This window comes from Triticum urartu, chromosome 4A (assembly GCF_056163025.1).
Source record: "Triticum urartu cultivar PI428250 chromosome 4A, HENAU_Tu73, whole genome shotgun sequence".
In the NCBI taxonomy this organism is placed as follows: Eukaryota; Viridiplantae; Streptophyta; class Magnoliopsida; order Poales; family Poaceae; genus Triticum; species Triticum urartu.
The window spans coordinates 124,989,541-125,016,341 of NC_141876.1; the positions used below are offsets into that span (position 1 = coordinate 124,989,541).

General features: G+C 47.3%; 3 protein-coding genes and 1 non-coding gene across 4 annotated transcripts; 3 read left to right on the forward strand and 1 right to left on the reverse strand.

Moving 5' to 3' along the window:
- The first annotated feature begins 14,301 nt into the window (after nt 1-14,301).
- Nucleotides 14,302-16,123, forward strand: LOC147975073 (F-box protein At5g07610-like). The gene is made up of 2 exons (XM_087519601.1): nt 14,302-15,065; nt 15,322-16,123. Exons 1-2 carry the CDS (start codon nt 14,335-14,337, stop codon nt 15,986-15,988), a joined length of 1,398 nt encoding a protein of 465 aa, XP_087375727.1. The 5' UTR covers nt 14,302-14,334; the 3' UTR covers nt 15,989-16,123.
- A 2,743-nt stretch (nt 16,124-18,866) lies between these two features.
- Nucleotides 18,867-18,938, forward strand: TRNAP-CGG (transfer RNA proline (anticodon CGG)). The gene has a single exon. It is a non-coding gene; the product is annotated as a tRNA-Pro (tRNA).
- A 206-nt stretch (nt 18,939-19,144) lies between these two features.
- LOC125551108 (alpha carbonic anhydrase 1, chloroplastic) lies at nt 19,145-20,369 on the forward strand. The gene is made up of 2 exons (XM_048714267.2): nt 19,145-19,542; nt 19,633-20,369. Exons 1-2 carry the CDS (start codon nt 19,240-19,242, stop codon nt 20,182-20,184), a joined length of 855 nt encoding a protein of 284 aa, XP_048570224.1. The 5' UTR covers nt 19,145-19,239; the 3' UTR covers nt 20,185-20,369.
- A 2,545-nt stretch (nt 20,370-22,914) lies between these two features.
- Nucleotides 22,915-24,036, reverse strand: LOC125551107 (uncharacterized). The gene has a single exon (XM_048714265.2). It carries the CDS (start codon nt 23,850-23,852, stop codon nt 23,103-23,105), a length of 750 nt encoding a protein of 249 aa, XP_048570222.1. The 5' UTR covers nt 23,853-24,036; the 3' UTR covers nt 22,915-23,102.
- Between the last annotated feature and the right edge of the window lie 2,765 nt (nt 24,037-26,801).

A 26,801-nucleotide genomic window follows, 5' to 3' on the forward strand; every position in this document is an offset into this window, starting at 1 on the left:
GCGAAGGGACGAAGATGAGGTAGGTCTTCGGGTGGAATTGCATCTTGAATGATGAAGAGAGCATTCTCATTGAATTGATTGTCCGCGGCTTCTCGAGGAGTGAAGTTGCTTGGATCATGTGGATAGAAACCTTCTTCAATGATTCTCCAAAGGTTAGTGTTCACATGATTTAAATGACGTTTAAAGCGGTAAACCCAAGAATCAAAATCCTCATTTTTCACAATCTTAGGGGGAGGACCAGCATGATTCAAATGAGTGGAAGGAACCGGTCCACCATAAACAAGTGGTGGTTCCACATGGGCAAAGATGCCGGTGCCATTCTTGCCACTAGAAGAAGGAGCCTTTTCACTACTAGCTTCCCCCTTGTCGGGGATAGCATCGGACACCTTGTTGGCGGGATCACCCACTTTCAACGATGCGGTGGATAGTTTAAGCCCCTCAAGAAATTTAGTAAACAAGCTTTCAACTTCGGTCGTCATGGAGGTTTTCAATGTCTCCAAGGCCACATTGAACTCCTCACGAGAGACCGAAGTTCCCCCATCTCCCGTAGACGAGATCGGATTCACACCGGAGTGTTCCTCCACACCGTCTACGGTATCAACCATACTCTTTGGACGGTAAAGTCCTTAATAAAGAGACGAGGCTCTGATACCAATTGAAAGGATCGATATGGTTGACTAGAGGGGGGGTGAATAGGCAACTACCAATTTTTTATCTTTTCTTTACCAAATTAAACTTTGCATCAAAGTAGGTTGTCTAGATGTGCAACTAGGTGAGCAACCTATATGATGCAATAACAACAAGCATACAAGCAAGCAAGGGAAGAAACACTAAAGAGCTTGCACAAGTAAAGGTAAGAGATAACCAAGAGTGGACCCGGTGAAGACGAGGATGTGTTACCGAAGTTCCTTCCTTTTGAGGGGAAGTACGTCTCCGTTGGAGCGGTGTGGAGGCACAATGCTCCCCAAGAAGCCACTAGGGCCACCGTATTCTCCTCACGCCCTCACACAATGCGAGATGCCATGACTCCACTATTGGTGCCCTTGAAGGCGGCGACCGAACCTTTACAAACAAGGTTGGGGCAATCTCCACAACTTAATCGGAGGCTCCCAACAAGACCACGAAGCTTCACCACAATGGAATATGGCTCCGAGGTGACCTCAACCGTCTAGGGTGCTCAAACACCCAAGAGTAACAAGATCCGCTAGGGATGAGTGGGGGAATCGAAAATCCCTTGGTGGAAGTGTAGATCGGGGCCTTCTCAACCACTCCCGAGCCAATCAACAAGTTTGATTGGCTAGAGAGATAGATCGGGCGAAAATGGAGCTTGGAGTATTTAATGGAGCTTGAGCAATAAATGGAGCTTGGGGGAGGAAGAGGTAGGTGAGAAGGAAGAAGGGGACTCCCTTTTATATTGGGGGCAACGGGACCCACCAACCAGCCCCGCATAGGGCAGTACTACCGCTGAGAGGGGGCGGTACTACCACCAGGACAACAGTACTGCCACGCCAACCAGCGGTACTGCCACGCTGAGGAGACCAGTAGGGAACGGACCCAAATGCGGTACTACCGCAGTGGTAGGGCGGTACTACCGCTCCTGGAATGGTACTGCCGCCACTACAACCATGACTAGTGCCGCAAAACCCGACACGAGAAAAAGACCTCTCGAATCGAGGCGGTAGGAGCCAGACTGCCCATCGGTACTACGGCAGTGGGGTCAAGGGCGGTAGTACCGCTGTGGAGCGGTACTGCCGCTTGTGACCCTTCGGCCGTAGTACCGCAGGCAGTGCGGTACTACCGCTGGGGCGCGCGCGAGAGAGAGAAGAAATCTCTCAAAGATGCTGAGGACAAGGTGGAGGTGCCAGGCCCCCAACGGTACTACTGGTGTGGAGCCACGGGCGGTACTACCGCTGCGGAGCGGTACTGCCGCTTGTGGCTCCTCAGCGGTACTACCACTGGTTGCGCGGTACTACCGCTTTGACCCAAACAGGACAAGGAAGAGAGGAGAGATCTCTTCAATGGAAAGGAAATTCTCGAAGGGTGAGAAGCTGATGTGTACGTGATGCTTCCACCCATGCAAAACACCAGCGGACCCCCTCTTGATAGTACGGTGCCCTCTACGCAACTAGTCCACCGAGAAAGAAACAAAAGAGCTACACCGTCTTGAAATACACTCCGAGGGGAAGAAGGCATCTCGTGCTAGGGGAGAATCTGTGAATAATTCAAAGCACAAGATTAGTCCGCAAACATGTTGTCATCAATCACCAAAACTACCTTGAGAGAGATATGTCGTAACAACTACAATCACTTGAATCAAGTGGGAGTTAATCTTCCAGATAAGATAGTGATTAATAGAGTTCTCTAGTCACTATCACCAAGTTACTGAAACTTCGTGATGAACTATAATATGCAAGGGATAACAGAAACAATTCCCAAGCTCTTCGTGATGCTAAAATCAACGAAGATAGAAATCAATAAAAGCATCAAGTGTTGATGGTTGAGAATACCACTAGTTTCAAGAAAAGGGCAAAGGGAAGAAGGGGAACTTCAAGAAGAACGGCAAGCAAGTTGCTGCTCAAGTGAAGAAGCCCAAGTCTAGACCTAAGCCTGAGACTAAGTGCTTCTACTGCAAAGGGACTGGTCACTGGAAGCAGAACTACCCTAAGTATTTGGCGGATAAGAAGGATGGAAAAGTGAACAAAGGCATATTTGACTTTACCCATATCGTTAGCTTAGCACTTGATCGTTTTAATTTACTGCTATTGCTTTCTTCATGACTTATACATGTTCCTATGACTATGATATTATGCAACTCCCGATTATCGGAGCAACACTTTGTGTGCTACCAAATCGTCACAATGTAACTAGGTGATTATAAAGGTGCTCTACAGGTGTGTCCAATGGTACTTGTTGAGTTGGCATAGATCGAGATTAGGATTTTTCACTCCGATTGTCGGAGAGGTATCTCTGGGCCCTCTCGGTAATGCACATCACTATAAGCCTTGCAAGCAATGTAACTAATGAGTTAGTTGCGGGATGATGCATTACGGAACGAGTAAAGAGACTTGTCGGTAACGAGATAGAACTAGGTATTGAGATACCGACGATCGAATCTCGGGCAAGTAACATACCGATGACAAAGGGAACCACGTATGTTGTTATGCGGTTTGAATATGTAGAATATGTAGGAACCAATATGGGCATCCAGGTTCCGCTATTGGTTATTGACCAGAGATGTGTCTCGGTCATGTCTACGTAGTTCTCGAACCCGTAGGGTCCGCATGCTTAACGTTCGTTGACGATATAGTATTTATGAGTTATGTATGTTGGTAACCGAATGTTGTTCAGAGTTCCGGATAAGATCACGGACATGACGAGGAACTCCGGAATGGTTCGGAGATAAAGTTTGATATATGGGATAATAGCGTTTGGTCTCCAGAAGGGTTCCGGAATTCACCGGAAGGGGTTCCCGATGTTTCCCGAAATGTTTGGGTACGAGAACACTTTATTTGGGCCAAAGGGGAAAGCCCACAAGGTTTTTGGAAAGTGCAAAAGGAAGTTTTGTGGAGTCTAGGGGCCAGATGCCAGGGTCCCTGGCGTCTGGGTCCAGACGCCGGGAACCCTGCGTCTGGCCCTGGAGTCCGAGAAGGACTCTTGCCTTTCGGGTGAAACCGACTTTGTGGAGGCTTTTACTCCAAGTTTCGACCCCAAGGTTCAACATATAAATAGAGGGGTAGGGCTAGCACCCAAGACACATCAAGAAACACCAAGCCGTGTGCCGGCAACCCCGTCCCCTCTAGTTCATTGATACGTCTCCATCGTATCTACTTTTCCAAACACTTTTGCCCTTGTTTTGGACTCTAACTTGCATGATTTGAATGGAACTAACCCGGACTGACGCTGTTTTCAGCATAATTGCCATGGTGTTATTTATGTGTAGAAACAAAAGTTATCGGAATGACCTGAAACTCCACGAAGATTATTTTTGGAAATAATAAAAAATACTGGCAAAGAATCAAGGCCAGGGGGCCCAAACTCTAGCCACGAGGGTGGGGGCGCGCCTGCCCCCCTGGGCGCGCCCCTGCCTTGTGGGCCCCTGGAGCTCCACCGACCTCAACTCCAACTCCATATATTCGTGTTTGGGGAGAAAAAAATAGAGGAGACAGATTCATCATGTTTTACGATACGGAGCCGCCGCCAAGCCCTAAACTCTCTCGGGAGGGCTGATCTGGAGTCTGTTCGGGGCTCCGGAGAGGGGAATCCGTCGCCGTCATCATCATCAACCATCCTCCATCACCAATTTCATGATGCTCACCGCCGTGCGTGAGTAATTCCATCGTAGGCTTGCTGGACGGTGATGGGTTGGATGAGATTTATCATGTAATCGTGTTAGTTTTGTTAGGGTTTGATCCCTAGTATCCACTATGTTCTGAGATTGATGTTGCTATGACTTTGCTATGCTTAATGCTTGTCACTAGGGCCCGAGTGCCATGATTTCAGGTCTGAACCTATTATGTTTTCATGAATATATGTGAGTTCTTGATCCTATCTTGCAAGTCTATAGTCACCTATTATGTGTTATGATCCGGCAACCCCGAAGTGACAATAATCGGGACCACTCTCGGTGATGACCGTAGTTTGAGGAGTTCATGTATTCGCTATGTGTTAATGCTTTGGTCCGGTACTCTATTAAAAGGAGGCCTTAATATCCCTTAGTTTCCGCCAGGACCCCGCTGCCACGGGAGGGTAGGACAAAAGATGCCATGCAAGTTCTTTTCCATAAGCACGTATGACTATATTCGGAATACATGCCTACATTACATTGATGAATTGGAGCTAGTTCTGTGTCACCCTATGTTATGACTGTTACATGATGAACCGCATCCGGCATAATTCTCCATCATCGATCCAATGCCTACGAGCTTTTCAAATATTGTTCTTCGCTTACTTACTTTTCCGTTGCTATTGTTATCATCACTAAAAAATACCAAAAATATTACTTTTGCTACCGTTACCTTTTGCTACCGTTACCACTACTATCATATTACCTTGCTACTAAACACTTTACTGCAGATATTAAGTTTCCAGGTTTGGTTGACTCGACAACTCAACTGCTAATACTTGAGAATATTCTTTGGCTCCCCTTGTGTTGAATTAATAAATTTGGGTTGAATACTCTACCCTCGAAAACTGTTGCGATCCCCTATACTTGTGGGTTATCATTTATGCTCCGTAATAGTTTTCATAGTGCTTAGGCGAAGCCCTGTGGATATTGTTCTTCACCAACGCCGTCACCATGCCATCGTGCTGCCGGAACTCATCTACTACTTCGCCCCTCTTGCTGGATCAAGAAGGCGAGGACGTCATCGAGCTGAACGTGTGCTGAACGCGGAGGTGCCGTACGTTCAGTACTTGATCGGGGCGGATCGTGAAGGTGTACGACTACATCAACCGCGTTGATAAACGCTTCCACTTTAGGTCTACGAGGGTACGTAGACATACTCTCCCCTCTCGTTGCTATGCATCACCATGATCTTGCGTGTGCATAGGAATTTTTTGAAATTACTACGTTCCCCAACAATGTTGTGATGTGATATGGTCAAGACGTGATGAGATATAAAGTGTTGTATGAGATGATCATGTTTTGTTAAAGTTATCGGCAACTGGCAGAAGCCTTATGGTTGTCTCTTTATTGCATAAGATGTAAGCGCCATATAATTGCTTTACTTCATCGCTATGCGATAACAATAGTTGCAAAAGCAATAGTTGGCAAGACGACCATGTGACGACATATTGATAGGGATCAATATGATGGAGATCATGGTGTCATACCGGTGACGATGGAGATCATGACGGTACTTTGGAGATGGAGATCAAAGGCACAAGATGATAATGGCCATATCATGTCACGTATTTTGATTGCATATGATGTTTATCTTTTATGCATCTTATTTTGCTTAGTACAGTGGTAGCATTATAAGATGATCCCTCACTAAATTTCATGGTATAAGTGTTCTCCCTGAGTATGCACTATTGCAACAGTTCGTCGTGCCGAGACACCACGTGATGATCGGGTGTGATAAGCTCTACGTTCACATACAATGGGTGCAAGCCAGTTTTGCACACGCGGAATACTCGGGTTAAACTTGACGAGCCTAGCATATGCAGATATGGCCTCGAAACACTGAGACCGAAAGGTTGAGCGTGAATCATATAGAAGATATGATCAACATAGTGATGTTCACCATTGAAAACTACTCCATCTCACGTGATGATCGGACATGGTTTAGTTGATATGGATCACGTGATCATTTAGATGACTAGAGGGATGTCTATCTAAGTGGGAGTTCTTAACTAATATGATTAATTAAACTTAAATTTATCATGAACTTAGTCCTGATAGTATTTGCATATCTATGTTGTAGATCAATTACTCGCGTATAGATTCCCCCTTTTATTTATGATATGTTCCTAGAGAAAACTAAGTTGAAAGATGATAGTAGCAATGATGCAAATTGGATCTGTGATCTGAGGATTATCCTCGTTGCTGCATAGAAGAATTATGTCCTTGATGCACCGCTAGGTGATAGAACTATTGCAGGAGCAAATGCAGACATTATGAACGTTTAACAAAGCTCGGTATGATGACTACTTAATAGTTTAGTGCACCATGCTTTACGGCTTAGAACCAGGACTTCAAAAATGTTTTGAATGCCATGGAGCATATAAGATGTTCTAAGAGTTGAAATTGGTATTTCATACTCATGCCCGTGTCGAGAGGTATGAGACCTCTGACAGTACTTTGCCTACAAGATGGAGGAGAATAGGTCAACCAGTGAGCATGTGCTCAGATTGTCTGGGTACTACAATTGCTTGAATCAAGTGGGAGTTAATCTTCCAGATAAGATAGCAAATGAAAAAGTTCTCTAATCACTATCACCAAGTTACTAGAACTCAGTGATGAACTCAAATATGGAAGGGATGACGAAAGTAATTCCCAAGCTCTTCGCGATGCTGAAATCGACGAAGGTAGAAATCAAGAAATAGCATCAAGTGTTGATGGTTAACAAGACCACTTGTTTCAAGAAAAGGGCAAAGGGAAAGAAAGAGGAACTTCAAAGAAGAATAACAAGCAAGTTGCTGATCCCATGAAGAAGCCCAAAACTAGACCCAAGCCTGGAACTGAGTGTTTCTACTGCAAAGGAAATGGTCACTAGAAGTGGAACTACCCTAGATACTTGGCGGATAAGAAGGATGGCAAAGTGAACAAAAGTATATTTGATATACATGTTATTGATGTGTAATTTACTAGTGTTTATAGCAACCCCTCAGTATTTGATACTGGTTCAGTTGTTAAGAGTAATACCTCAAAACGGGAGTTGCAAAATAAACAAAGACTAGTTAAGGGCGAGGTGATGATGTGAGTTGGAAGTGATTCCAAGGTTGATAAGATCACCATCGCACACTCCCTTTACCTTCAGGATTAGTGTTGAACCTAAAATAAATGTTATTAGGTGTTTGCCTTGAGCATAAATATGATTGGATCATGTTTATTGCAATACGGTTATTCATTTAAGTCAAAGAATAATTGTTGTTCTATTTACGAATAAAACCGTCTATGGTCATACACTCAATATAAATGGTTTATTGAATCTCGATCGTAGTGATACACATATTCATAATATTGAAGCCAAAAGATGCAAAATTAATAATGATAGTGCAACTTACATGTACTTTTGGAGAAAACTCCATGCTGATGGACTTTTGGAATCACTTGATTATGAATCACATGAAGAAAACTCCATGCTGATGGACTTTTGGAATCACTTGATTATGAATCACTTGATGCTTGCGAACCATGCCTCATGGGCAAGATGACTAAGACTCCGTTCTTCGGAATAAAGGAGCGAGCAACAGACTTGTTGGAAATAATACATACTGATGTATGTAGTCCAATGAGTGTTGAGGCTCGCGGTGGGTATCGTTATTTTCTGACCTTCACAGATGATTAGAGCAGATATGGGTATATCTACTTGATGAAACATAAGCTTGAAACATTTGAAAAGTTCAAAGAATTTCAGAGTGAAGTGGAAAATCATCGTAACAAGAAAATAAAGTTTCTACGATCTGATCGCGGAGACGAATATTTGAGTTACGAGTTTGGTCTTCATTTGAAACGATGTGGAATAGTTTCACAACTCACGCCACCTGGAACACCACAACGTAATGGTGTGTCCGAACGTCATAACCGTACTTTATTAGATATGGTGCGATCTATGATGTCTCTTACTGATTTATCACTGTCGTTTTGGGGTTAAGCATTTCAGGTTAAATAGGGCACAATCTAAATCTGTTGAGACGACATCATATGAATTGTGGTTTAGCAAGAAAACTAAGTTGTCGTTTCTTAAAGTTTGGGGCTATGATGCTTATGTGAAAAAATTTCAACCTGATAAGCTCGAACCCAAATCGGAGAAATGCGTCTTCATAGGATACCCAAAGGAAACTATTGGGTACACCTTCTATCACAGATCCGAAGGCAAGATATTCGTTGCTAAGAATGGATCCTTTCTAGAGAAGAAGTTTCTCTCGAAAGAAGTGAGTGGGAGGAAAGTATAACTTGATGAGGTAATTGTACCTTCTCTCGAATTGGAAAGTAGTTCATCAGAGAAATCTGTTCCTGTGATGCCTACACCAACTAGAGATGATGATGACCATGAAACTTCGGATCAAGTTACTACAGAACTTCGTAGGACAACCAGAGCACGATCCGCACCAGAGTGGTATGGTAATCCTGTACTGGAAGTCATGCTACTAGACCATGATGAACTTACGAACTATGAGGAAGCGATGATGAGCCCAGATTCCGCAAAATGGCTTGAGGCCATGAAATCTGAGATGGGATCCATGTATGAGAACAAAGTATGGACTTTGGTGGACTTGCCCAATGATCGGCAAACCATAGAGAATAAATGGATCTTCAAGAGGAAGACGGACGCTGATAGTAGTGTTACTATCTACAAAGCTCGAATTGTCGAAAAACGGTTTTTGACAAGTTCAAGGTGTTGACTATGATGAGATTTTCTCACTCGTAGCGATGCTTAAGTCTATCTGAATCATGTTAGAAAATTGTCACATTTTATGAAATCTGACAAATGAATATCAAAACTACATTCCTTAATGGATTTCTTAAAGAAGAGTTGTATATGATGCAACCAGAAGGTTTTGTCAATCCTAAAGGTGCTAACAAAATGTACAAAGCTCCAGCAATCCATCTATGGACTGGTGCAAACATATCAGAGTTGGAATATACGCTTTGATAAGTTGATCAAAGCATATAGTTTTATACAGACTTGCGGTGAAGCCTGTATTTACAAAAAGTGAGTGGGAGCACTACAGCCTTTCTGATAAGTATATGTGAATGGCATATTGTTGATCAAAAATGATGTAGAATTTTTCTGAAAAGCATAAAGGATAATTTGAAAGGAGTTTTTCAAAGAAATAATTAACTGTAAAGCTACTTACATATTGGGCATCAAGATCTATAAAGATAGATCAAGACGCTTGATAAGACTTTCGATGAGTACAAACCTTGATAAGATTTTGTAGGAGTTCAAAATGAATCAGTCAAAGAAGGAGTTCTTTCCTAAGTTGTAAGGTGTGAAATTGAGTAAAGACTCAAAACCCGTCCACGGCAGAAAATAGGAAAAGAATGAAAAGTCATTCCCTATGCCTCGGTCATAGGTTCTATAAAGTATGCTATGTTGTGTACCAGACCTATTGTATTCCTTAGCATGATTTTGGCAAGGGGGTACAATAGTGATCTAGGAGTAGATCACTGGACAGCAGTCAAAATTTTCCTTAGAGGACTAAGGAAATATTTCTCGGTTATGGAGGTGATAAAAGAGTTCGTCATAACGAGTTATGTCGATGCAAGCTTTTTACACCGATCTAGATGGCTCTAAGTCTCAATCTAGATACATATTGAAAGTGGGAGCAATTAGCTAGAGTAGCTCCGTGCAAAGTATTGTAGACACAGAAATTTGCAAAATACATACGGATCTGAATGTTGCAGACCCATAGACTAAACTTCTCTCACAAGCAAAACATGATCACTCTTTGGGTGTTAATCACAAGCAAACATAAAGATGTGAACTAATCACATAAAGATGTGAACTATTCACATGACGATGTGAACTAGATTATTGACTCTAGTGCAAGTGGGAGACTGAAGGAAATATGCCTTGGAGGCAATAATAAAGTTGTTATTTATATTTCCTTATATCATAATAAATGTTTATTATTCATGCTAGAATTGTATTAACCAGAAACTTAGTACATGTGTGAATACATAGACAAACAGAGTGTCACTAGTATGCCTCTACTTGACTAGCTCATTAATCAAAGATGGTTAAGTTTCCTAACCATTGACACGAGTTGTCATTTGATTAACGGGATCACATCATTACAGAATGATGTGATTGACTTGACCCATCCGTTTAGCTTAGCACTATGATCGTTTAGTTTATTGCTATTGCTTCCTCCATAACTTATACATGTTCCTATGACTATGAGATTATGCAACTCCCGAATACCGGAGGAACACTTAGTGTGCTATCAAACGTCACAACATAACTGGGTGACTATAAAGATGCTCTACAGGTGTCTCCGATGGTGTTTGTTGAGTTGGCATAGATAGAGATTATGATTTGTCACTCCGTGTATCGAAGAGGTATCTCTGGGCCCTCTCGGTAATGCACATCACTATGAGCCTTGCAAGCAATGTGACTAATGAGTTAGTTACAGGATGTAGCATTATGGAACAAGTAAAGAGACTTGCCGGTAACGAGATTGAACTAGGTATTGAGATACCGAAGATCGAATCTTGGGCAAGTAACATACCGATGACAAAGGGAACAACGTATGTTGTTATGCGGTTTGACCGATAAAGATCTTCGTAGAGTATGTAGGAACCAATATGAGCATCCAGGTTCCGCTATTGATTATTGACCGGAGATGAGTCTCGGTCATGTCTACATAGTTCTCGGACCCGTAGGGTCCGCACGCTTAATGTTCGGTGACGATCGGTATTATGAGTTTATGTGTTTTGATTTACCGAAGGTAGTTCGGAGACCCGGATGTGATCACGGACATGACGAGGAGTCTCGAAATGGTCGAGACATAAAGATTGATATATTGGACGGCTATTCTCGGACACCGGAAGTGTTCCGGGTGGTTTCGGGTAAAAACGGAGTGCCGGAGGGTTACCGGAACCCCCCGGGGAACTAATGGGCCTAGATGGGCCTTAGTGGAGAGAGAGAGAGGGGCTGCCAAGGCAGGCCGCATGGCCCCTCCCCCTTGAGTTCGAATTGGACTAGGAGGGGGGCGGCGCCCCCTTTTTTCCTTCCCCTCTCCCACTCCTTCTTTCCCCTCCTAGTAGGACTAGGAAAGGATGAATCCTACTCCTACTAGGAGGAGGATTCCTCCTCTCCTTAGCCGTCCCAAGGGCCAGCCGGCCTCCCCCCTTGCTCCTTTATATACGGGGGCAGGGGGCACCCTAGAACACACAAGTTGACATTGTTTAGCCGTGTGCGGTGTCCCCCTCCACCATAATCCACCTCGGTCATATCGTTGCAGTGCTTAGGCGAAGCCCTGCGTCGGTAGCTTCATCATCACCATCATCACGACGTCGTGCTGACAAAACTCTCCCTCGCCACTCAGCTGGATCTAGAGTTCACGGGACGTCACCGAGCTGAACGTGTGCAGATCGCGGAGGTGTCGTACCTTCGGTGCTAGGATCAGTCGGATCATGAAGACGTACGACTACATCAACCGTATTTTCATAACGCTTCCGCTTGCGGTCTATGAGGATACATGGACAACACTCTTCCTCTCTCATTGCTATGCATCATCTAGATAGATCTTGCGTGTGCGTAGGAATTTTTTTGAAATTACTGCGCCCCCCAACAGAGATAAGTGCAAGCCCACTGATGAAGTGCATTGTGGTTGTTCGAGTGTTGGCATATGGGTGTTCGACCGATGTGAAGACTATGTCTGCACTGGTGAAGACACAATCTTGGAGGTTGTTCAAAGGTTCACGAAAGCAGTGATCGCTGTCTTTGGCCTAGAGTACTTGAGAGCACCCAACGAGGAAGATACTCAAAGGCTGATGACAGAGAGTGAAGCAAGAGGATAGCGAGGGATGCTTGGATCACTTGACTGTATGCACTAGACATGGAAGAATTGCCCTGCATGATGGAAGAGTTGAGTACAAAGATCATGACTTGTTGCATCATACTGCATAACACGACCATTGAAGACGAGAGGGATATGCATGAGAACTTTCGGTATATCACCAACGGAACTCCGATTGTACGAACAGGATCCTGTCATTCCTTGAGAAGCATCGCAAGATCGAGAACCGACAAGTTCATGCTCAACTCCAACAAGATATTATTGAGCATCATTAGGGACGTCTTAGCAAGTTCCGGTAGTTCTATCACATGTTATTTGCTACATATGGACCATTCGGTGTGTTTAAATTTGAATGATTCAGTTTGTAAACTTTGAATTCGGTTTGTAAACTATATTGGTGATTTGCTTGAACATTCACATTTATGTTTACTTTCTATATGTGTGCTCATATGTAGTTGCAATGTATACTAGAATTGCAAGCTTCGGAAAAAACAAAGATTTACTCCGTTATATATAGGGGATCGGCTAGGTCCGACCAAAACTTATCGGAGTAAATATACTCCACCAAGGGTTTAGGGTGCCGGATCCTTCTCTATTTATTGGGCATCGGCATCCCCCGCGTCGCCTTGCTGGGCGTTATGGGGGAGACCTAGATCGAGCCCAGCCGCTCTCTCTCTCCTCCCCCCCTCACCTTGCCGCCACCGGAGGAGCGACCATGGAAGCCGCGTCGGCTTCGGGGAAGGTGGCAGTGGGACTCTTTTGGTCGGTTCGTGGGATCTCCTACTTAGTCCGCCCCATGGATGCATGCATGGCTTTCAGGTGTAGTAGATGCATGGAGATGGTGGCTGGGCACCCGATGATGCTCTAGTGTGCTGGTAGGTGGTCGTCTCAAGGCACCACCGCGATGGTCCAGCGGTGGAGATTGTGTGCACCGTCATCGGTATGGGTCATTGTGGTGATCACTCCGGCATGTGGCGGCGGCCTGCTGCGGGTAGTGATGGCCATCGGAAGGTCCTCACGAGGGTTCTTCTATATAGATTTGGCGGTTGACTTCAACTGTGAGATGCAAACTATGGACGACCGCTTACGCGGAGGGATGGCTGTGCAACAACGACAACCGCATCGCATTCAGTTGTTGTCTCGGTGGAAAAGTGGTGGTGACAACACATGTGTGACTTCGATATTGGTGCTACCTGAGCATCCAGTCTCAAGCTACGGGGTGAAAGCCTAGGTCTGACCCGAGTTGCTTATATCTGGCAATGATGATAGTTTTGTGTCGTTCCCTTGTAGAAGGTTTTGCTCAGATATGTTCAGACTGATTCTTCAGGGTGAAAACCTAGATTCTACTATGGGCGGTTGGATCAGGTGACGCCAGCGCTTGAGCGTCGCTCCCTTCTTCAAGACATTGCTGTTGAAGAATCCCATCGTCAGTATGGTGTCATGATATGTTTCGTGCAGATATGGTCATTGTTATAGTTTGTTGATTGCGGGCTGGGTCGCCTTAGGTTATTTTCTTTTTCCTCGCCGATGCATAGCTTTGGTATTATATGACTTTGTTATTTGCCGTCATTTTTTATGTGTGTGTGTCGTTGGTGTTGACTGTGTTCATTCTAGCTATGCAGAGACCGGACGTGTGTTCATTATGTTTGTATCCTTTCTACGTTTCATTTTGAGCCAATAAAATTTACCCTTTATCAACAATTTGCTGGGATCGGTTAGAAATACCCTAACAGACGGAGCAGGATGCATAAACCACAGCTGCAATTTCAAGAACTAACACAAGCACAGAAGAGAAAGAACACGCATTGTTGTAGTCGCACGTATCAGGTATCAATAAAACGTTTCCCCTCAAAAAAAAAGGTATCAATAAAACGAGACGTGGTGTTTCTACTATCGTGTCCGATTCTGGTCAGGTTCCCGAGTTCGGAGGCGCCCATATAAGCAGCGCCGCAGCCTCTCTTCTTTTCTCGACTAGAACCCTACACGAGTTTTTTTTTTTTTTTTGAGAGGAACCTGACCAGAATCGGACACGAACCCTACACGAGTTGCTCAAGTACCGGCTGAACGCGCCGCCGCCGTCGCCGTATCTCCTTAATCCGGCCTCTAGCTAGCCTGCGTGAAAGGTCGCGGAAGCCAGACATGGACCAGACCGAAGCCCTACCCGACGACACGCTCGCCAGCATCCTCGGCCGCCTCCCGCCGTGCGACCTCGCCGCGTCCCGCTGCGTCCGCAAGACGTGGCGCGCCGTCGTGGACGCCCGCCGCCTGCTGCTCCCGCACATGCTCCCGCATTCGCTGCATGGCATCTTCATCAACTACATCGACTACGAGAGCCCGCGCTGCTTCTCGCGCCCCTCCACACAGAAGCCCGCGATCGACTGCAACCTCGACTTCCTGCCTGGTTACGCCGAGGATTTCGATTCAATCGTAGACCACTGCAATGGCCTCTTGCTTTATGAGAGCGACATGAACTTGTGCTCCTACGTGGTCAACCCCGCCACGCGACAATGGGGACGTCTCCACTACAAGACCGACCACCGCCACCACCTCGCATACCTTGCGTTCGACCCCGCCGTCTCACCCCACTATGAGGTGCTTTTGATCCCGTGTGTGCCTGACAAAGTGGACCCTGCACAAGATTCCATGGAATGGCCACCATCCTCGTGGGTGTTTGATGTGTTCTCATCTAGTACAAGGAAATGGCTCAAGAGGTCCTTTATCCGCCAAGGCGAGGCTGCGGGCACGGTGACCGATGTTCGGGTAGATCCACTACAGCCAAAATCTATGTGCGGGGGAGGTCCAAGGCGGCGATATAGTGCGTACTCGCGAGGATCACTCTATGTGCATTGTCGCGGTGCGTTTGTCGTCAGGTATTACCGCATCTTTGCAGAGTCGCACTTCTACTTCTCGAACGATGCTTCGGTGCTTTAAGGCACCTACCTTTGTATCTATGACATATGAGCCCAACAGGTGGCTGGCCCATATGTCAATGACCCAAAGGCAGGTGCCTTTAAGGCACCAAAGCTGCGTCCCTACTTCTTTTGTCTTAGTAGCGTTTTCTCTTATAATATTTGAATATTTATACGACAACTTCACCACTATAGCTATGAATTGATAATTTTGCAGATTATCTTTGTCGGACAGCAAGTACCAAGTAATTAAGATGCCAATAGATATTGCAGAAAGAAAACAGGATCAATATCTTGGCAAATCAGAAAAAGGGGTGTACCTTGCAGCTATAATATATGATAAACATATACTCCAAGTTTATACCCTTGTTGAATCAAGCAGACACATAGATTGGGTGTTGAAGTATCATGTTGATCTCGAGCCATGTGCAACGGCAGATTTCCCGATCGACACAGATGAGCTCGAGGGATTTGAAAAAACATGGACCTTGGATGGAGGACGACGAGAATGGAGATGGGGAGAAGCAGATGAAGAAGAAGGAGAAGGAGAAAACGGTGGGATGCTAATACCAGAGAATCTAGAATGGGACTCCGACGATGATAATGTTCTGAATGTTAAAGCTGATTATGGATGCTTCTATGGAGGGAACGTCTACTTCCTTGGCTTTCACCCTTACAAGGAGGTTGTTTTCTTGGGGTTATCATTTACAGGAATGGCTTATCATTTGGAAAGCTCGAAGGTTCAGTATCTTGGAGACATGCGCCCAAAAGATTACTATCATGGACATGCGAATGGCATATACGACTCATTTCCGTACACCCCTTGCATGATTGGGAGGCTTCAGAGTCATGCTTCAAGGAGTCGTCGCCGTCGCAGAAGTTAGAGCATTTCGGCTGTTTGACTGAACAATATAGGAAATGGCAGCCGATGTTTGGGTCCTCCGTTTTACCTTTGATGATGTTCTCGTTGAAACTGCTCCGGCAGGTCGGTTACGTGTTAACCTGCGTTCTGTATCATTTAGATTATTCAAGGGTCTAGTTAAGTGCCAAGAAGTCTTAGCCTTTTGCATTTCTCTGGTTTCTTCAGCTATTTGAGTATCAACTTTTGCAGTTGCATGAATGAGTAGACATGTACAACCGAATTCGTGCACCGATAGTTTGCAACCCTGAGCTTTGGGTTCTTCTGATTCCTCGATGATTCACTTGGATGGATGTATAGATTTTTTGTCCAAAAAAACCACCTGCCAATGAAATTGATAAAGAAGACCATCTTCAAACGAAATTGACAGAAGAAACCATCCTAGCCGTGGCGGCAGGCACGGCCCACAAGGCCAGGCGGCAACAGGCGCATAACAGCCAGCCAAGACCCAAAACGGAACGTGGGGCTGCATGTGATCCCTGCCGTCTAGTGGCGTGGCGGCATGACTGTTTACCTACGTTTCGTTTCGTCTGTATTTTGTTTGGTCTGACGAATAATGGCGTTTTGTCTGTGTTTTGTTTTGTCTGTGTTTTATTTCATTTGACGAATAATGCCATAGATTCGTATGTCCCTACTGTTGATTCCTATACATATAGTGCACTGTTTTTGCAAATAATAATCGTTTATTTACAAATAATAATACAAGCCTCCGTCGCGGGTCTCATCATCGGCCTCCTTACACCGGCCTTAACGCCCGGCGGAACATCACCGTCGCAAGCCTCATTGTCGGCCTCCTCATGCCGGGATTCACCCGACGGACTTTCACCACCACAGTCTCATCGTCGGCCTCTTCGCACTGGCCTCATCGCCTGGCAGACCTTCGCCGCCGCAGGCCTTATCATCGACCTCCTCGCGCCAACATCATCGACAGGCGGACCTTCACCATCGCGGGCCTCATCGTCCGGCAAACCTGCTCCATTGCAGGCCTCATCGTCGGCCTCCTCACGCCGGCCTCAACGCTCGTCTGCCTCCTCGCGTACCTTCCCCGCCGTAGGTCTCATTGTGGGCCTCCTCACACCGACATCATCGCCCGACAGACCTTCACCGCCGCGGGCCTCATTGACGGCCTCCTCGCGCCCGCCTCATCGCCCAGAGGACCTGCTCCGTCACGGGGCTCATCGTCGGCCTCCGGTGGCAAAGGTCCGCTAGGCGATGAGACCGACGATGAGGCTTGCGGCAGCGAAGGTCTGCCAGGCGATGAGGCCAGTGCGAAGAGGCCGATGACGAGGCCCGTCGCGGAGCAGGTCCGCTGGGCGATGAGACTAGCGCGAGAAGGCTGACGATGAGACCTGCAACGGCGAAGGTCTGCCAGGCGACGAGGCCGGTGCGAAGAGGCCGACAATGAGGCCCGCAGTGGAGCAGGTCCGCCGGGCAGTGGCGGAGCTACAACGAACAAACTGGGCGGGCCAAACTAATGAAGAGCGCAAAAAATATGAAAATTTGAACCATATACTATTTCAGTAGGCATAGACAATATGGAGCTGCATACTTGTTCTCATTGATTAGAAGATGCACACACATATTTATGTACATATATACTAGTACTAAACAAAAGAAGCCACAGTAGCTTACCATCGGTCATGGTCATCATGGATTCATGGTACAAATCAGCTTTCCGATCCTGGGTCACCTGTGCTGTTACATACTACTGTACTATTCTACAAATCAAGAGAGAAATTCACCTATGTCTGGGTCACCTGCAGCACGGCAATGACGCCGGAGTGGTCATTCGTCACAAGGACCGGCAGCTCAATAGCAGCCGCTGCTTGTTACTCTGCTTCTTGCTGCTGCTGCCGGATCGCCACTGGCCGGGTCGCCGCCGCAGCTACTGCGACCACATCAGATGGAGGATGCTGGGATGCGGGATGGATTGCTACTGGGAAGGGTAGGGGCTAGCTCCGACTAGCCGGACCTCTGCCGTCGGCCGGCGCCGTGCCCTAGTCGTCCTAGTGGATGTGGTCGGTGGGTGCGGTGGGTGCGGTGTGCAGCTTTATTGGACTGAGCGTTTGGGGCTTTGGGCGATGACGCTATTGATTATGGGCTGTGCGCTATGTGGCTGTGGGCTGGGCTTTGAGCATATGTATTAAAAAAAAGTTTGGCAATTTTGCTGGGCGAGCAACGGCACGGTTTTGTCCGTGAGTAGCTCCGCCAGTGCTGCCGGGCGAGGAGGCCGTCGCGATGAGGCTGACGATGAAACCCGCGGCGGTGAAGGTCCGCCGGGTGAATCGCCCGACACGAGGAGGCCGACGATGAGGCCTGCGGCGGTGATGTTCCGCGGGGTGTTGAGGCCGGTGCAAGAAGGCCGATGATGAGGCCCGCGACGGAGGCTCGTATTATTATTTATAAATAAACGATTATTATTTGCAAAAACAGTGCACTGCATGCCTAGGAATCAATAGCAAGGACATACGAATATGTGGTATTATTCGTCAGACGAAACGAAACGCATACGAAACAAAACATGGATGAAACTAGCATACAAACAGTCCTGCCGCCACCCCACTAAGCGGCAGGGAGCACATGCAGCCCCCCGTTCCGTTCTTGGGTGCTTGCTGGCTGTTATGCGCCTGCTGCCGCCAGACCATGTGGTTATACAATAGTGCACTGCATGATCATGATCTATTACACAGAAACAGGCCTAAACATCAGGCGTCAAGGTGATTTCGATCACCTCGCGCTTCTAGGACTTCTCTGGAGCTAAGAGAATTTTTAGATCCCGTCGATGATGATGATTGCAACATATTCGGATAAAAAAATTTTATGTCGCCCATTAGACATGAATTGGGTGTTTGGTCTAGTGGTATGATTCTCGCTTCGGGTGCGAGAGGTCGTGAGTTCGATTCTCGCAACACCCCATTTTGTCTCTCCTTTTTTTTTACAGCCAGAAACAAAAAAAACTCTCTCCAGTCCAGGTAGCTGCCAGCACAGTGCCACAACCGAGACGGACGTCAAGCCTCAGCACGGCAGCAGACAGAGCGCTATTCTTGGCGCCAAGCAAATTAAGCTCCTCCCCCTTCTACCTCCTCTCCCGTCCACCCGTCCCAACCAGCCACCGCGTTTCGTGCCTGTAAATAGTCACGCGGCAAAGCGGCCGGTCTCGCGCGATCGATCCCTTTGACTTGATCAATCAGGAGAAGGCAAGAAAACGGTCGATCCATGGTGCCGGCAATGGCGTCCCGCCGGGCCGTCCTCGTCATGGTCGTCGCCGTCGCGGCGGCGTTGTCCGTTGCAGCCGACGATCCGGACTACAGTTACGTGTCGGGGACCAAGCTGGGCCCGGAGAACTGGGCCAAGCTGAGCCCCAAGTACAGCGCCTGCAACGGCGGCGCTGCGGCGAGGAAGCAGTCCCCCATCGACATCGTCACCAAGAGCGCCGTCCCCAAGCCCGACCTCGACCCCCTCACCCGCACCTACGTCGCCACCGACGCCACCCTCATCAACAACGGCAAAGAAATCTCGGCAAGTCCCTTCCATTGACGCCTCCAAGCCGGCGACGCGCGCGCGTCCATGTACACTACTGACCGGCCGATTTGGTAAATGGCGATGCAGATGACGTTCAACGGTAAGCCTGGCGGCGTGACCATCGGCGGCAAGGCCTTCAGCCTCAAGAAGCTCCGGTGGAAGACGCCCTCGGAGCACACCATCAACGGCAAGAGGCACCCGGTCGAGGTCCAGCTCGTCCACGAGAGCGACGCCGGCTCCGGCGAGCTCGCCATCATCGCCATCCTCTACAAGGTCGGCGCCCCGGACTCCTTCTACTTCCAGCTCAAGCGGAAGCTGGCGGAGCTGGCGGCCGACCGGTGCAGCTACGGCGAGCAGGACGCGCGCGTGGCGGCCGGCCTGGTGCACCTGCGCTCGCTGGAGAAGCGGACGGGGAGCTACTTCCGGTACATGGGCTCCCTCACGGCGCCGCCGTGCGCCGAGAACGTCTACTGGAACGTGCTGGGCAAGGTGAGGCAGATGACCAAGGAGCAGATCGACCTCGTCACCGCGCCGCTGCCGGCCGCCGCCAAGCAGAACGCCCGGCCGGTGCAGCCGCTCAACGGCAGAGTCGTCACCTTCTACAACCCGCCCAACAGCACCATCTCCTTCGACATGTGATCTTACCCCATTAGATGGAATGCTAATTAACCTAGAAATCAACGTACTGACCAGCTAATCTCGTGTTTGCCTTGTCATTATCTCTTCGCTGCTTTACTCAGATGAAACATTGTCAGAAAGATCTTGGCATGATACCTTGTTGTAGTACTAATTATAACGATCATCTGAAACTCTGAATCATATTAGCTACTGCACTGGCCAAGATTCCAGGGCCAATTTAGTAATACCCAATACTATCTGAAATTCAGTCTAGTTTATCTGAATTCGGAATCGTTTCTGAACTTTCCTTATCTTGATGCAACGAACCAGAAGCGCAAAATTAAAATTGGGTACACTGCAAGTGAATACATACATTCCCCAGTTTTCTTATTCCATCCTTGTTAACAGCATCAGAATGAATAGCACATACAATTGCTATTTAGTTTGGAAAATAAATCCAGTGACTCCAGGGCTGGCGATTATCCCTTCTGTGATAACTGAGCCTGATGGCATATACTCGCTCTTGCGGCACAACAAATCCGTGTGGTCCATTGCCTGAAATGTAGAAAGGCATTTAGTTTGGAAATTCGACATGAACAATACTCCCAAAGAGTCGTAGGGTTAGGAAGCCCACATTATCACGATATTGAATGGCACTGTTTCCGACATAGACTCGGTACCAACTCGTGTTACTATTTAGATTCAAACAAGAGAGAAATTCCAGGTTTACGTCCATCATCAGAAATAACAAATAATTCCATTGTGTCCAGTCAATATTCCAGCAGAAATTAGCTAATTCCAGGTAAGTTGATGCTTAATGCCAGTGGATTTCATGCAGAAACTATTCTTTTTCTACTTAGCTCTTTTGTTTGCACTGAAATCCTGCAAACTAGTAATTCTTGTGGTGCCAATAGCACTAAACTTAAAAATGTATGCCAAACTAGTAACTCTTGAAAATGCACCTGGCGCAACGACTCGCTCTTGGAACCATCACTAATGATATTCAGAACTCGAAGCAACCAATAAGTTTAATACCAAGGACTGCACCATGTTTTGACAATTTACACCTTTCTCATTACAGTAGAATTCGTTTGGAGGTTATGGTACACATTATGCGACACCATTACCAGCTCTTCAGTGATTTACATGCCCAGAAATGTTCAGGCAACAGAAAAACAGAAGCCACCCACGGTATCCATAGCTCAACTTACATTCAATGTGATATGCAAACTTGACTAGCCAGAGTTAAAGTTTCTACATTCCTCTCTTCAGAGCAATTAAATTTGAATGTACTGTAATATTTTAGTTGTAGATATCCAGTTAGTTAGAAGTTAGTGGAGAGGTCTGTACTAGCCAATATACAGGAGCGCAGTTTGGGATTTTGAGATAATCAATATTCATGGCATCATAACCCCATTACAGTGATGCATGACGGAGCCAACGATCTTTTTTTTTGATGGACTGACGGTGATAAAATGCATACTCTGCAACAATAAATAGATAACTAAAACAACGATACAGCTAGTGGACAATGCAAAATGGCACCTCTGTATATATAGGCTGCATACTGGATCCTCAATTTATGATGTAACAACATAAATTCAAGTTTGAGAAGAGATACGGAGGATCATGGTTTTCAATTTCAGTTTCAGAAAAATTTCAGCACCAACTGAAATCATCGAAATTCAGCGAATTTCAGTTTTCATTTCAGTCAAAGGGCCGAAATATTCACTTGAATTCAATTAAGATTTTGAATATTTTGAAAAACATTTGAATTTATGTGTACTACTGAAACTGCTGAAATTAATGAAATTCAGTGAATTTCATTGAAATCTCACCGAAAGTGAAAACCATGTGGAGGATCAAGGATACTAGCACATGTTTACTACAATAGAATTAACAGTAAAGCACATAATCAGTCACTTAACAAGGAACAGTGCAGCTGTTTCTGTAGTTTCGGAGCCAGAATTCGTGAATAGGACAAATAGTGTATTCAGATGCGTGATCAAACTCGAAAACATGACAGCTTACACTACTAATATAAACAGTGACGAAGTCAAATAAACTGATGTGCGATGAAAGAATAATTTAAGGCGTGTGTGTCACCGAGTAAGTGGCGCGCCCAAATCTAACCACAAAACAAACAGATCTGCGACGAAGTAGTGGCTGCTTTTCTGCAATCTACCGAAGGCTTAGGTTTATTTAATTTCACTAATCTGGATGAAGTCGCACTTGAGCAAGGAATGCTGGGCAGAGTACTAACATATTTTAGGGAAACTATGTGCTGAAAAGAAGTGGTTGTACAGCTAAAGTTGAATTTTCATATTGTATTCAGGTCCCTGACGGCAGAGTATTGCACAATTCAAAATCTGTCCCCATTGTGAGTAGGAATGACTAGATGGACACGGTGAAAGCTGGATTAAACTCACTGGAATAAGAGGAATGCCTTTGGAGCTGTGGTCATGGCCCATGACGACATCGTTCCTGTAATAAGAGACAAATGGAAGGTTGTAAGAAAGGACGGTGAGAAACAATGCAGTGACACGACAGCTGAGGAAGAAAATTCGAGGGCCGACGTTCTACCTCTCAAGCTATGCTGCTGATCTTCTGCAAGAAGATGGTGGTGCAAGGTATGTTGTCAAGATTAGTTCTGAAATTTTCATCAAATTTCCACAGGATGTCAGGACTGCATTGTCAAGAACATGTGAAATTGTAACAATTCAGAAACGAGCCAAAAGCAGATGAGGAAACTAGCAAAATTTTGTCTGATTTTCAAATCCATATCATGATCCCACAAATGTGTTGTCCTAATTAATACTATCAGTATATACACACAAACACAAACAAGTTTACTAAGCCTAGAGCACGGCAACAACAAGCAGCAGAAGCGGACACAAACCAAACCCAACCCGAGAGCAAAATTAAATCTCCTGCCCGCGCTACAACGGCCCGGATTTCGCCACGCAGTCGTCCACCTCCATCTGGGCCGCCCAATCCGCCGCCCGCCTCCCCGACGCGAACCGCATGACCCCTCCCAGCCCGGGCGCCGGCGCCGGCGCGGCCTCCTCCGTCTCGGCCGCCTTCGCCTCCCTCCGCCTCGCTGCCGGTGGCGGGGGAGGCGGGGACCAGTCGACGCTCTCCACGGCGCTCTTCCGCGAGCGGCTGCGGCGCATGAGGAAGCCGAGTCCAGGGCAGCAGCCGGAAGGAGGGCGCTCCGAGGGGGGCGGGCGAGGCCTGCGCCGCGCCCTCTCGCGCTCGGAGAGCACCTTCCCGATGCACGAGACCTTGGGGGAGCTGGGCTCGTCCTCCGGGACGGCGGGCCTCGGGTTGCGGCCGCCGCCGCCGGTCTTGGCCTTCTTGGGGAACATGGCGGGCGGGTGCTGCTGGTGGGTCCGCCGCGCGCCGCCCTGGCCGAGCTTCCCGGAGAGGCCGATGATGGGCGCCGCCGTGGGCTTCAGGTTCCCGGAGAAGCGCTGCGACGCGGCGCCGTTGTGGTGGTGGTGGTGGTGCTGGCCGGGCGCGCTCGGGTTGTGGGCCTTGAGCAGGCACTTGGGGTTGGTGTTCTCCTTGAGGGAGTCGTCGCGGTCGTAGACGCCGCCGACGTCCGCCCAGGCGATGTCGTCGCCGATGCGCAGCCGCGTCGAGTCCGGCGGGTAGCCGCCGCGGTCGCGCGAAGTTGACGTCGCCATGAGAGAGGAGGAGAGATCGGTGGGAGGAGGGGCGGGGAGGGGAGGGGAAGAAGAAGTCGTCGGCGGGTTCAGGTTCCGGTTCCGGTTGGTCGGCGTGTGGCGCGGTTTAAAAGGAGGGAGGGAGTCGTATGCGCTCGCGTCGTTGGGGATTGCCGGGAGCGTGGCTGGGTGCGTGCGGGTGGGCGTCCTTTTCTTTCCGCCTCGATTTGTTTTCCCTCTCGGTTTAGTAAACGGTTTATCAAAAGTCGGAGGAGTTGTGGTTTGTGTGGGCCTGGTTTACAACACACCGGGGTCAGGATGGCTCCAGGAAAACCCTGCTCCAGATTCTAGAAGCACCAGCGTTGCGATGCTACCCGTGGGCGGCGTGTGCGTGGACGGAGAAGGCCAGTAAAGAATCTTGTGTTGAATTTTTTTCTGAAAACTTGAATTAACAATCTAATTGCCGATTTGAGTATGTATAGGATGAGGCAAGAACATTTCTTTGGTTGAGTTTTTGGTAAGATTTGATTTGATTTGGGTACAGCTAGGAGAAGGCAAAAAAAAGTTTTAATTTAGTTGAGATTTTGGTAAGATTTGATTTAATTTTATTTAGACATGACATAATTTTGGTAAGATTTGATTGAGTAAATGTAGGGTATACTCCCTCCGTTCCAAATTACTTGTCTTAGATTTGTCTAGATACGGAGGTATCTAACATTAAAATGAGTCTAGAACATCCGTATCTAAATAAATTCAAGACAAGTAATTCGAAACGGAGAGAGTAGGTTTTAGTAGGAAAAAGAAAGGGAAGTACTGATTTAATTTAGTTATTCTAAACCAAAGAAGGGATCGTAGAAAAAAACATAAAGGGGAATGGGAGAAGGTTAGAAAGTAGAGATTTTTTTTTAATATTGTGAGCATGGAAATACCTAGTGCGATATCCCCCGATATCCACATCACAGTCCAAGCGCCCAACTCATGAGCAAACGCGCCTGGGATAACCACAAATGCATGTGATTGCATGAGCAACAGGTAACTTTTCGACCTGACCTGTATCATTCGCACAGGGTACAATCCACGTCTCTAAAGGGCGGAAAGAAAACCCTCGAACCCACCCACCCCCTTCTCTACCAATCGAGAGGCGACGACGCACACCTCGATCCCCTCCGCCTAGCGACTGAGAGCAACACATCTGTCTTCCTCTGACGATGTCTCCCAGTGCTAGCCTCCGAGTTTCTTTGCCCTCCGGCGGTGACCCAGTGGTCGTCTCCTTCCCCGGGTTCCACCATGCCACAAAGCTTTTGTCCCTTCCGGCAACGGCGGTCGCCCGACAGCTATCTTCCTTATCCTTTGACGAAGGTTATTACACTCCTTCTCCTCATTCTCCACCTCGTTTTGTTTTTTTATCCCCCCCCCCCCCCCCCCGACGAGCTCCGTGCAGATCCATCATCTGTTTCCTCACGGGAGAATGGGGCGCCAATTAACCAAAGGAAAAGGGGGATCACCCCCATGGGATAAAAGGGCTCCCTTGTGCTCGTGGAAATCTCCCACTTGGGTTTGTTACCTTGGATAGTCCTCACCTTAAGGTGTGGGAGCACAAGATATGCAATACCTTGGGTATATCAACATTTTCTTCATCCAGCTATCAGTAGTGCATCCTCAACAAAATTTGATGTCACCTCTGGATCTCCGAAGCACCCTCAAAGCCAGGCCAGTGTTGTTGACACTACGATTGGGAAGTCGTCAACCGGAGTAAGAAGGTACCAAAACAACGAATTGAGGACCAAACTGTTGTCCTAGAGAAGAAGGCAGCGAAGAAAGCTGGACAATCATCCCAGTTTTGGACAAGCTTGCCTCACTAGCTTCCCTGCGAAGCCGTGCTTCAATCGACGCACGAAGAAGGAGCTAGCAGACGAAAACATGAATGGTCATCGTCCACACAGTTGAAGAGCACCTTTACGAACCGACAGCAAATGAGGCCTTGGACTTCGCCGAGACCGAAGCTCACATTCTCCGCCAATGCCGAAATGTACCAACGAGAGGGGGACATGACACGAAGACATTATCCCGCGGCATCGACGAATGACACCATCGCACTGTCGCAACCACCGATTAACATCTAGACTAAACCCTAGCAAACCGGATTCCCCAGCCTCACTGCCACTGGCCGGAAGACACCCGGAGCCGAGGAAGGTGGCGGCGGCATGTCACCCACCAGAGAAAACCCTAGCCGCCTTTCCTGTCGTGAGAAATCGGAGGTGCGATTGCTTTTTGTCAAGTCCACCTCGTGTGCACGTACGTGTGCCACTGGTGCACTGCACCGGGCCTAGATAAGATAAGTCGCTGAGAAGGATCGCACCAATCAACAGAGCGCGACGCTCGACGCGATGTCGCGTACACATCTGGGCAGCTGTATAGGAATAGGAGCACTAGAAAAACCAAAACCTTGAGATTAACTACGACGACGGCGACGTGTTTAGACCGCTCCGAGCACGCAGTTGCCCGTTTCCTAAGCTAATGAAACCAGCAGCTAGCTAGTGCTGCAGCTGGTGCACGCGGCCGACCGGGGGCAGGCGGTTGTAGTCTATGTATTCCCTCAGTTCTCGCGGTTTCATGGACTTTTTTGACCTTGGACTCCGCAGGACCAGGGTCCCACGCACCCTGGCTATCTTGCTCCTCAAACAATGGGGGTAGACCGGAGACTGCCGCCATCAAGTAGCAAGTTCAAATATTTCTCTGCTTATGAAACTTAATTACAACTAATTAATTGAGCGGTCGTGGCCATCTCCATCAATCGATGAGCTAGAGGCTGGAGGGGGAACCCTCATTTTGGAGAAAAGAACAATGACAAGAAGGTGCCATCTCATTGTTGATCATATAGGTCCTGTTCGAGCAGTTGATCGGTTACCATCATGCCATGTCAGTACGACCTCACTGCTTCCCTCTAGACGACTCGTGCCAAACAGCTCA

Bases quoted from the DNA above. Each gene is read 5' to 3' on its own strand.
- LOC147975073 (XM_087519601.1), top strand. From the start codon at position 14,335: ATGGACCAGACCGAAGCCCTACCCGACGACACGCTCGCCAGCATCCTC. The intron at 15,066-15,321 runs GTATTACCGCAT...ATAATTTTGCAG, and splicing joins CGCGGTGCGTTTGTCGTCAG to ATTATCTTTGTCGGACAGCA.
- LOC125551107 (XM_048714265.2), bottom strand. From the start codon at position 23,852: ATGGCGACGTCAACTTCGCGCGACCGCGGCGGCTACCCGCCGGACTCG.
- LOC125551108 (XM_048714267.2), top strand. From the start codon at position 19,240: ATGGTGCCGGCAATGGCGTCCCGCCGGGCCGTCCTCGTCATGGTCGTC. The intron at 19,543-19,632 runs GCAAGTCCCTTC...ATGGCGATGCAG, and splicing joins ACAACGGCAAAGAAATCTCG to ATGACGTTCAACGGTAAGCC.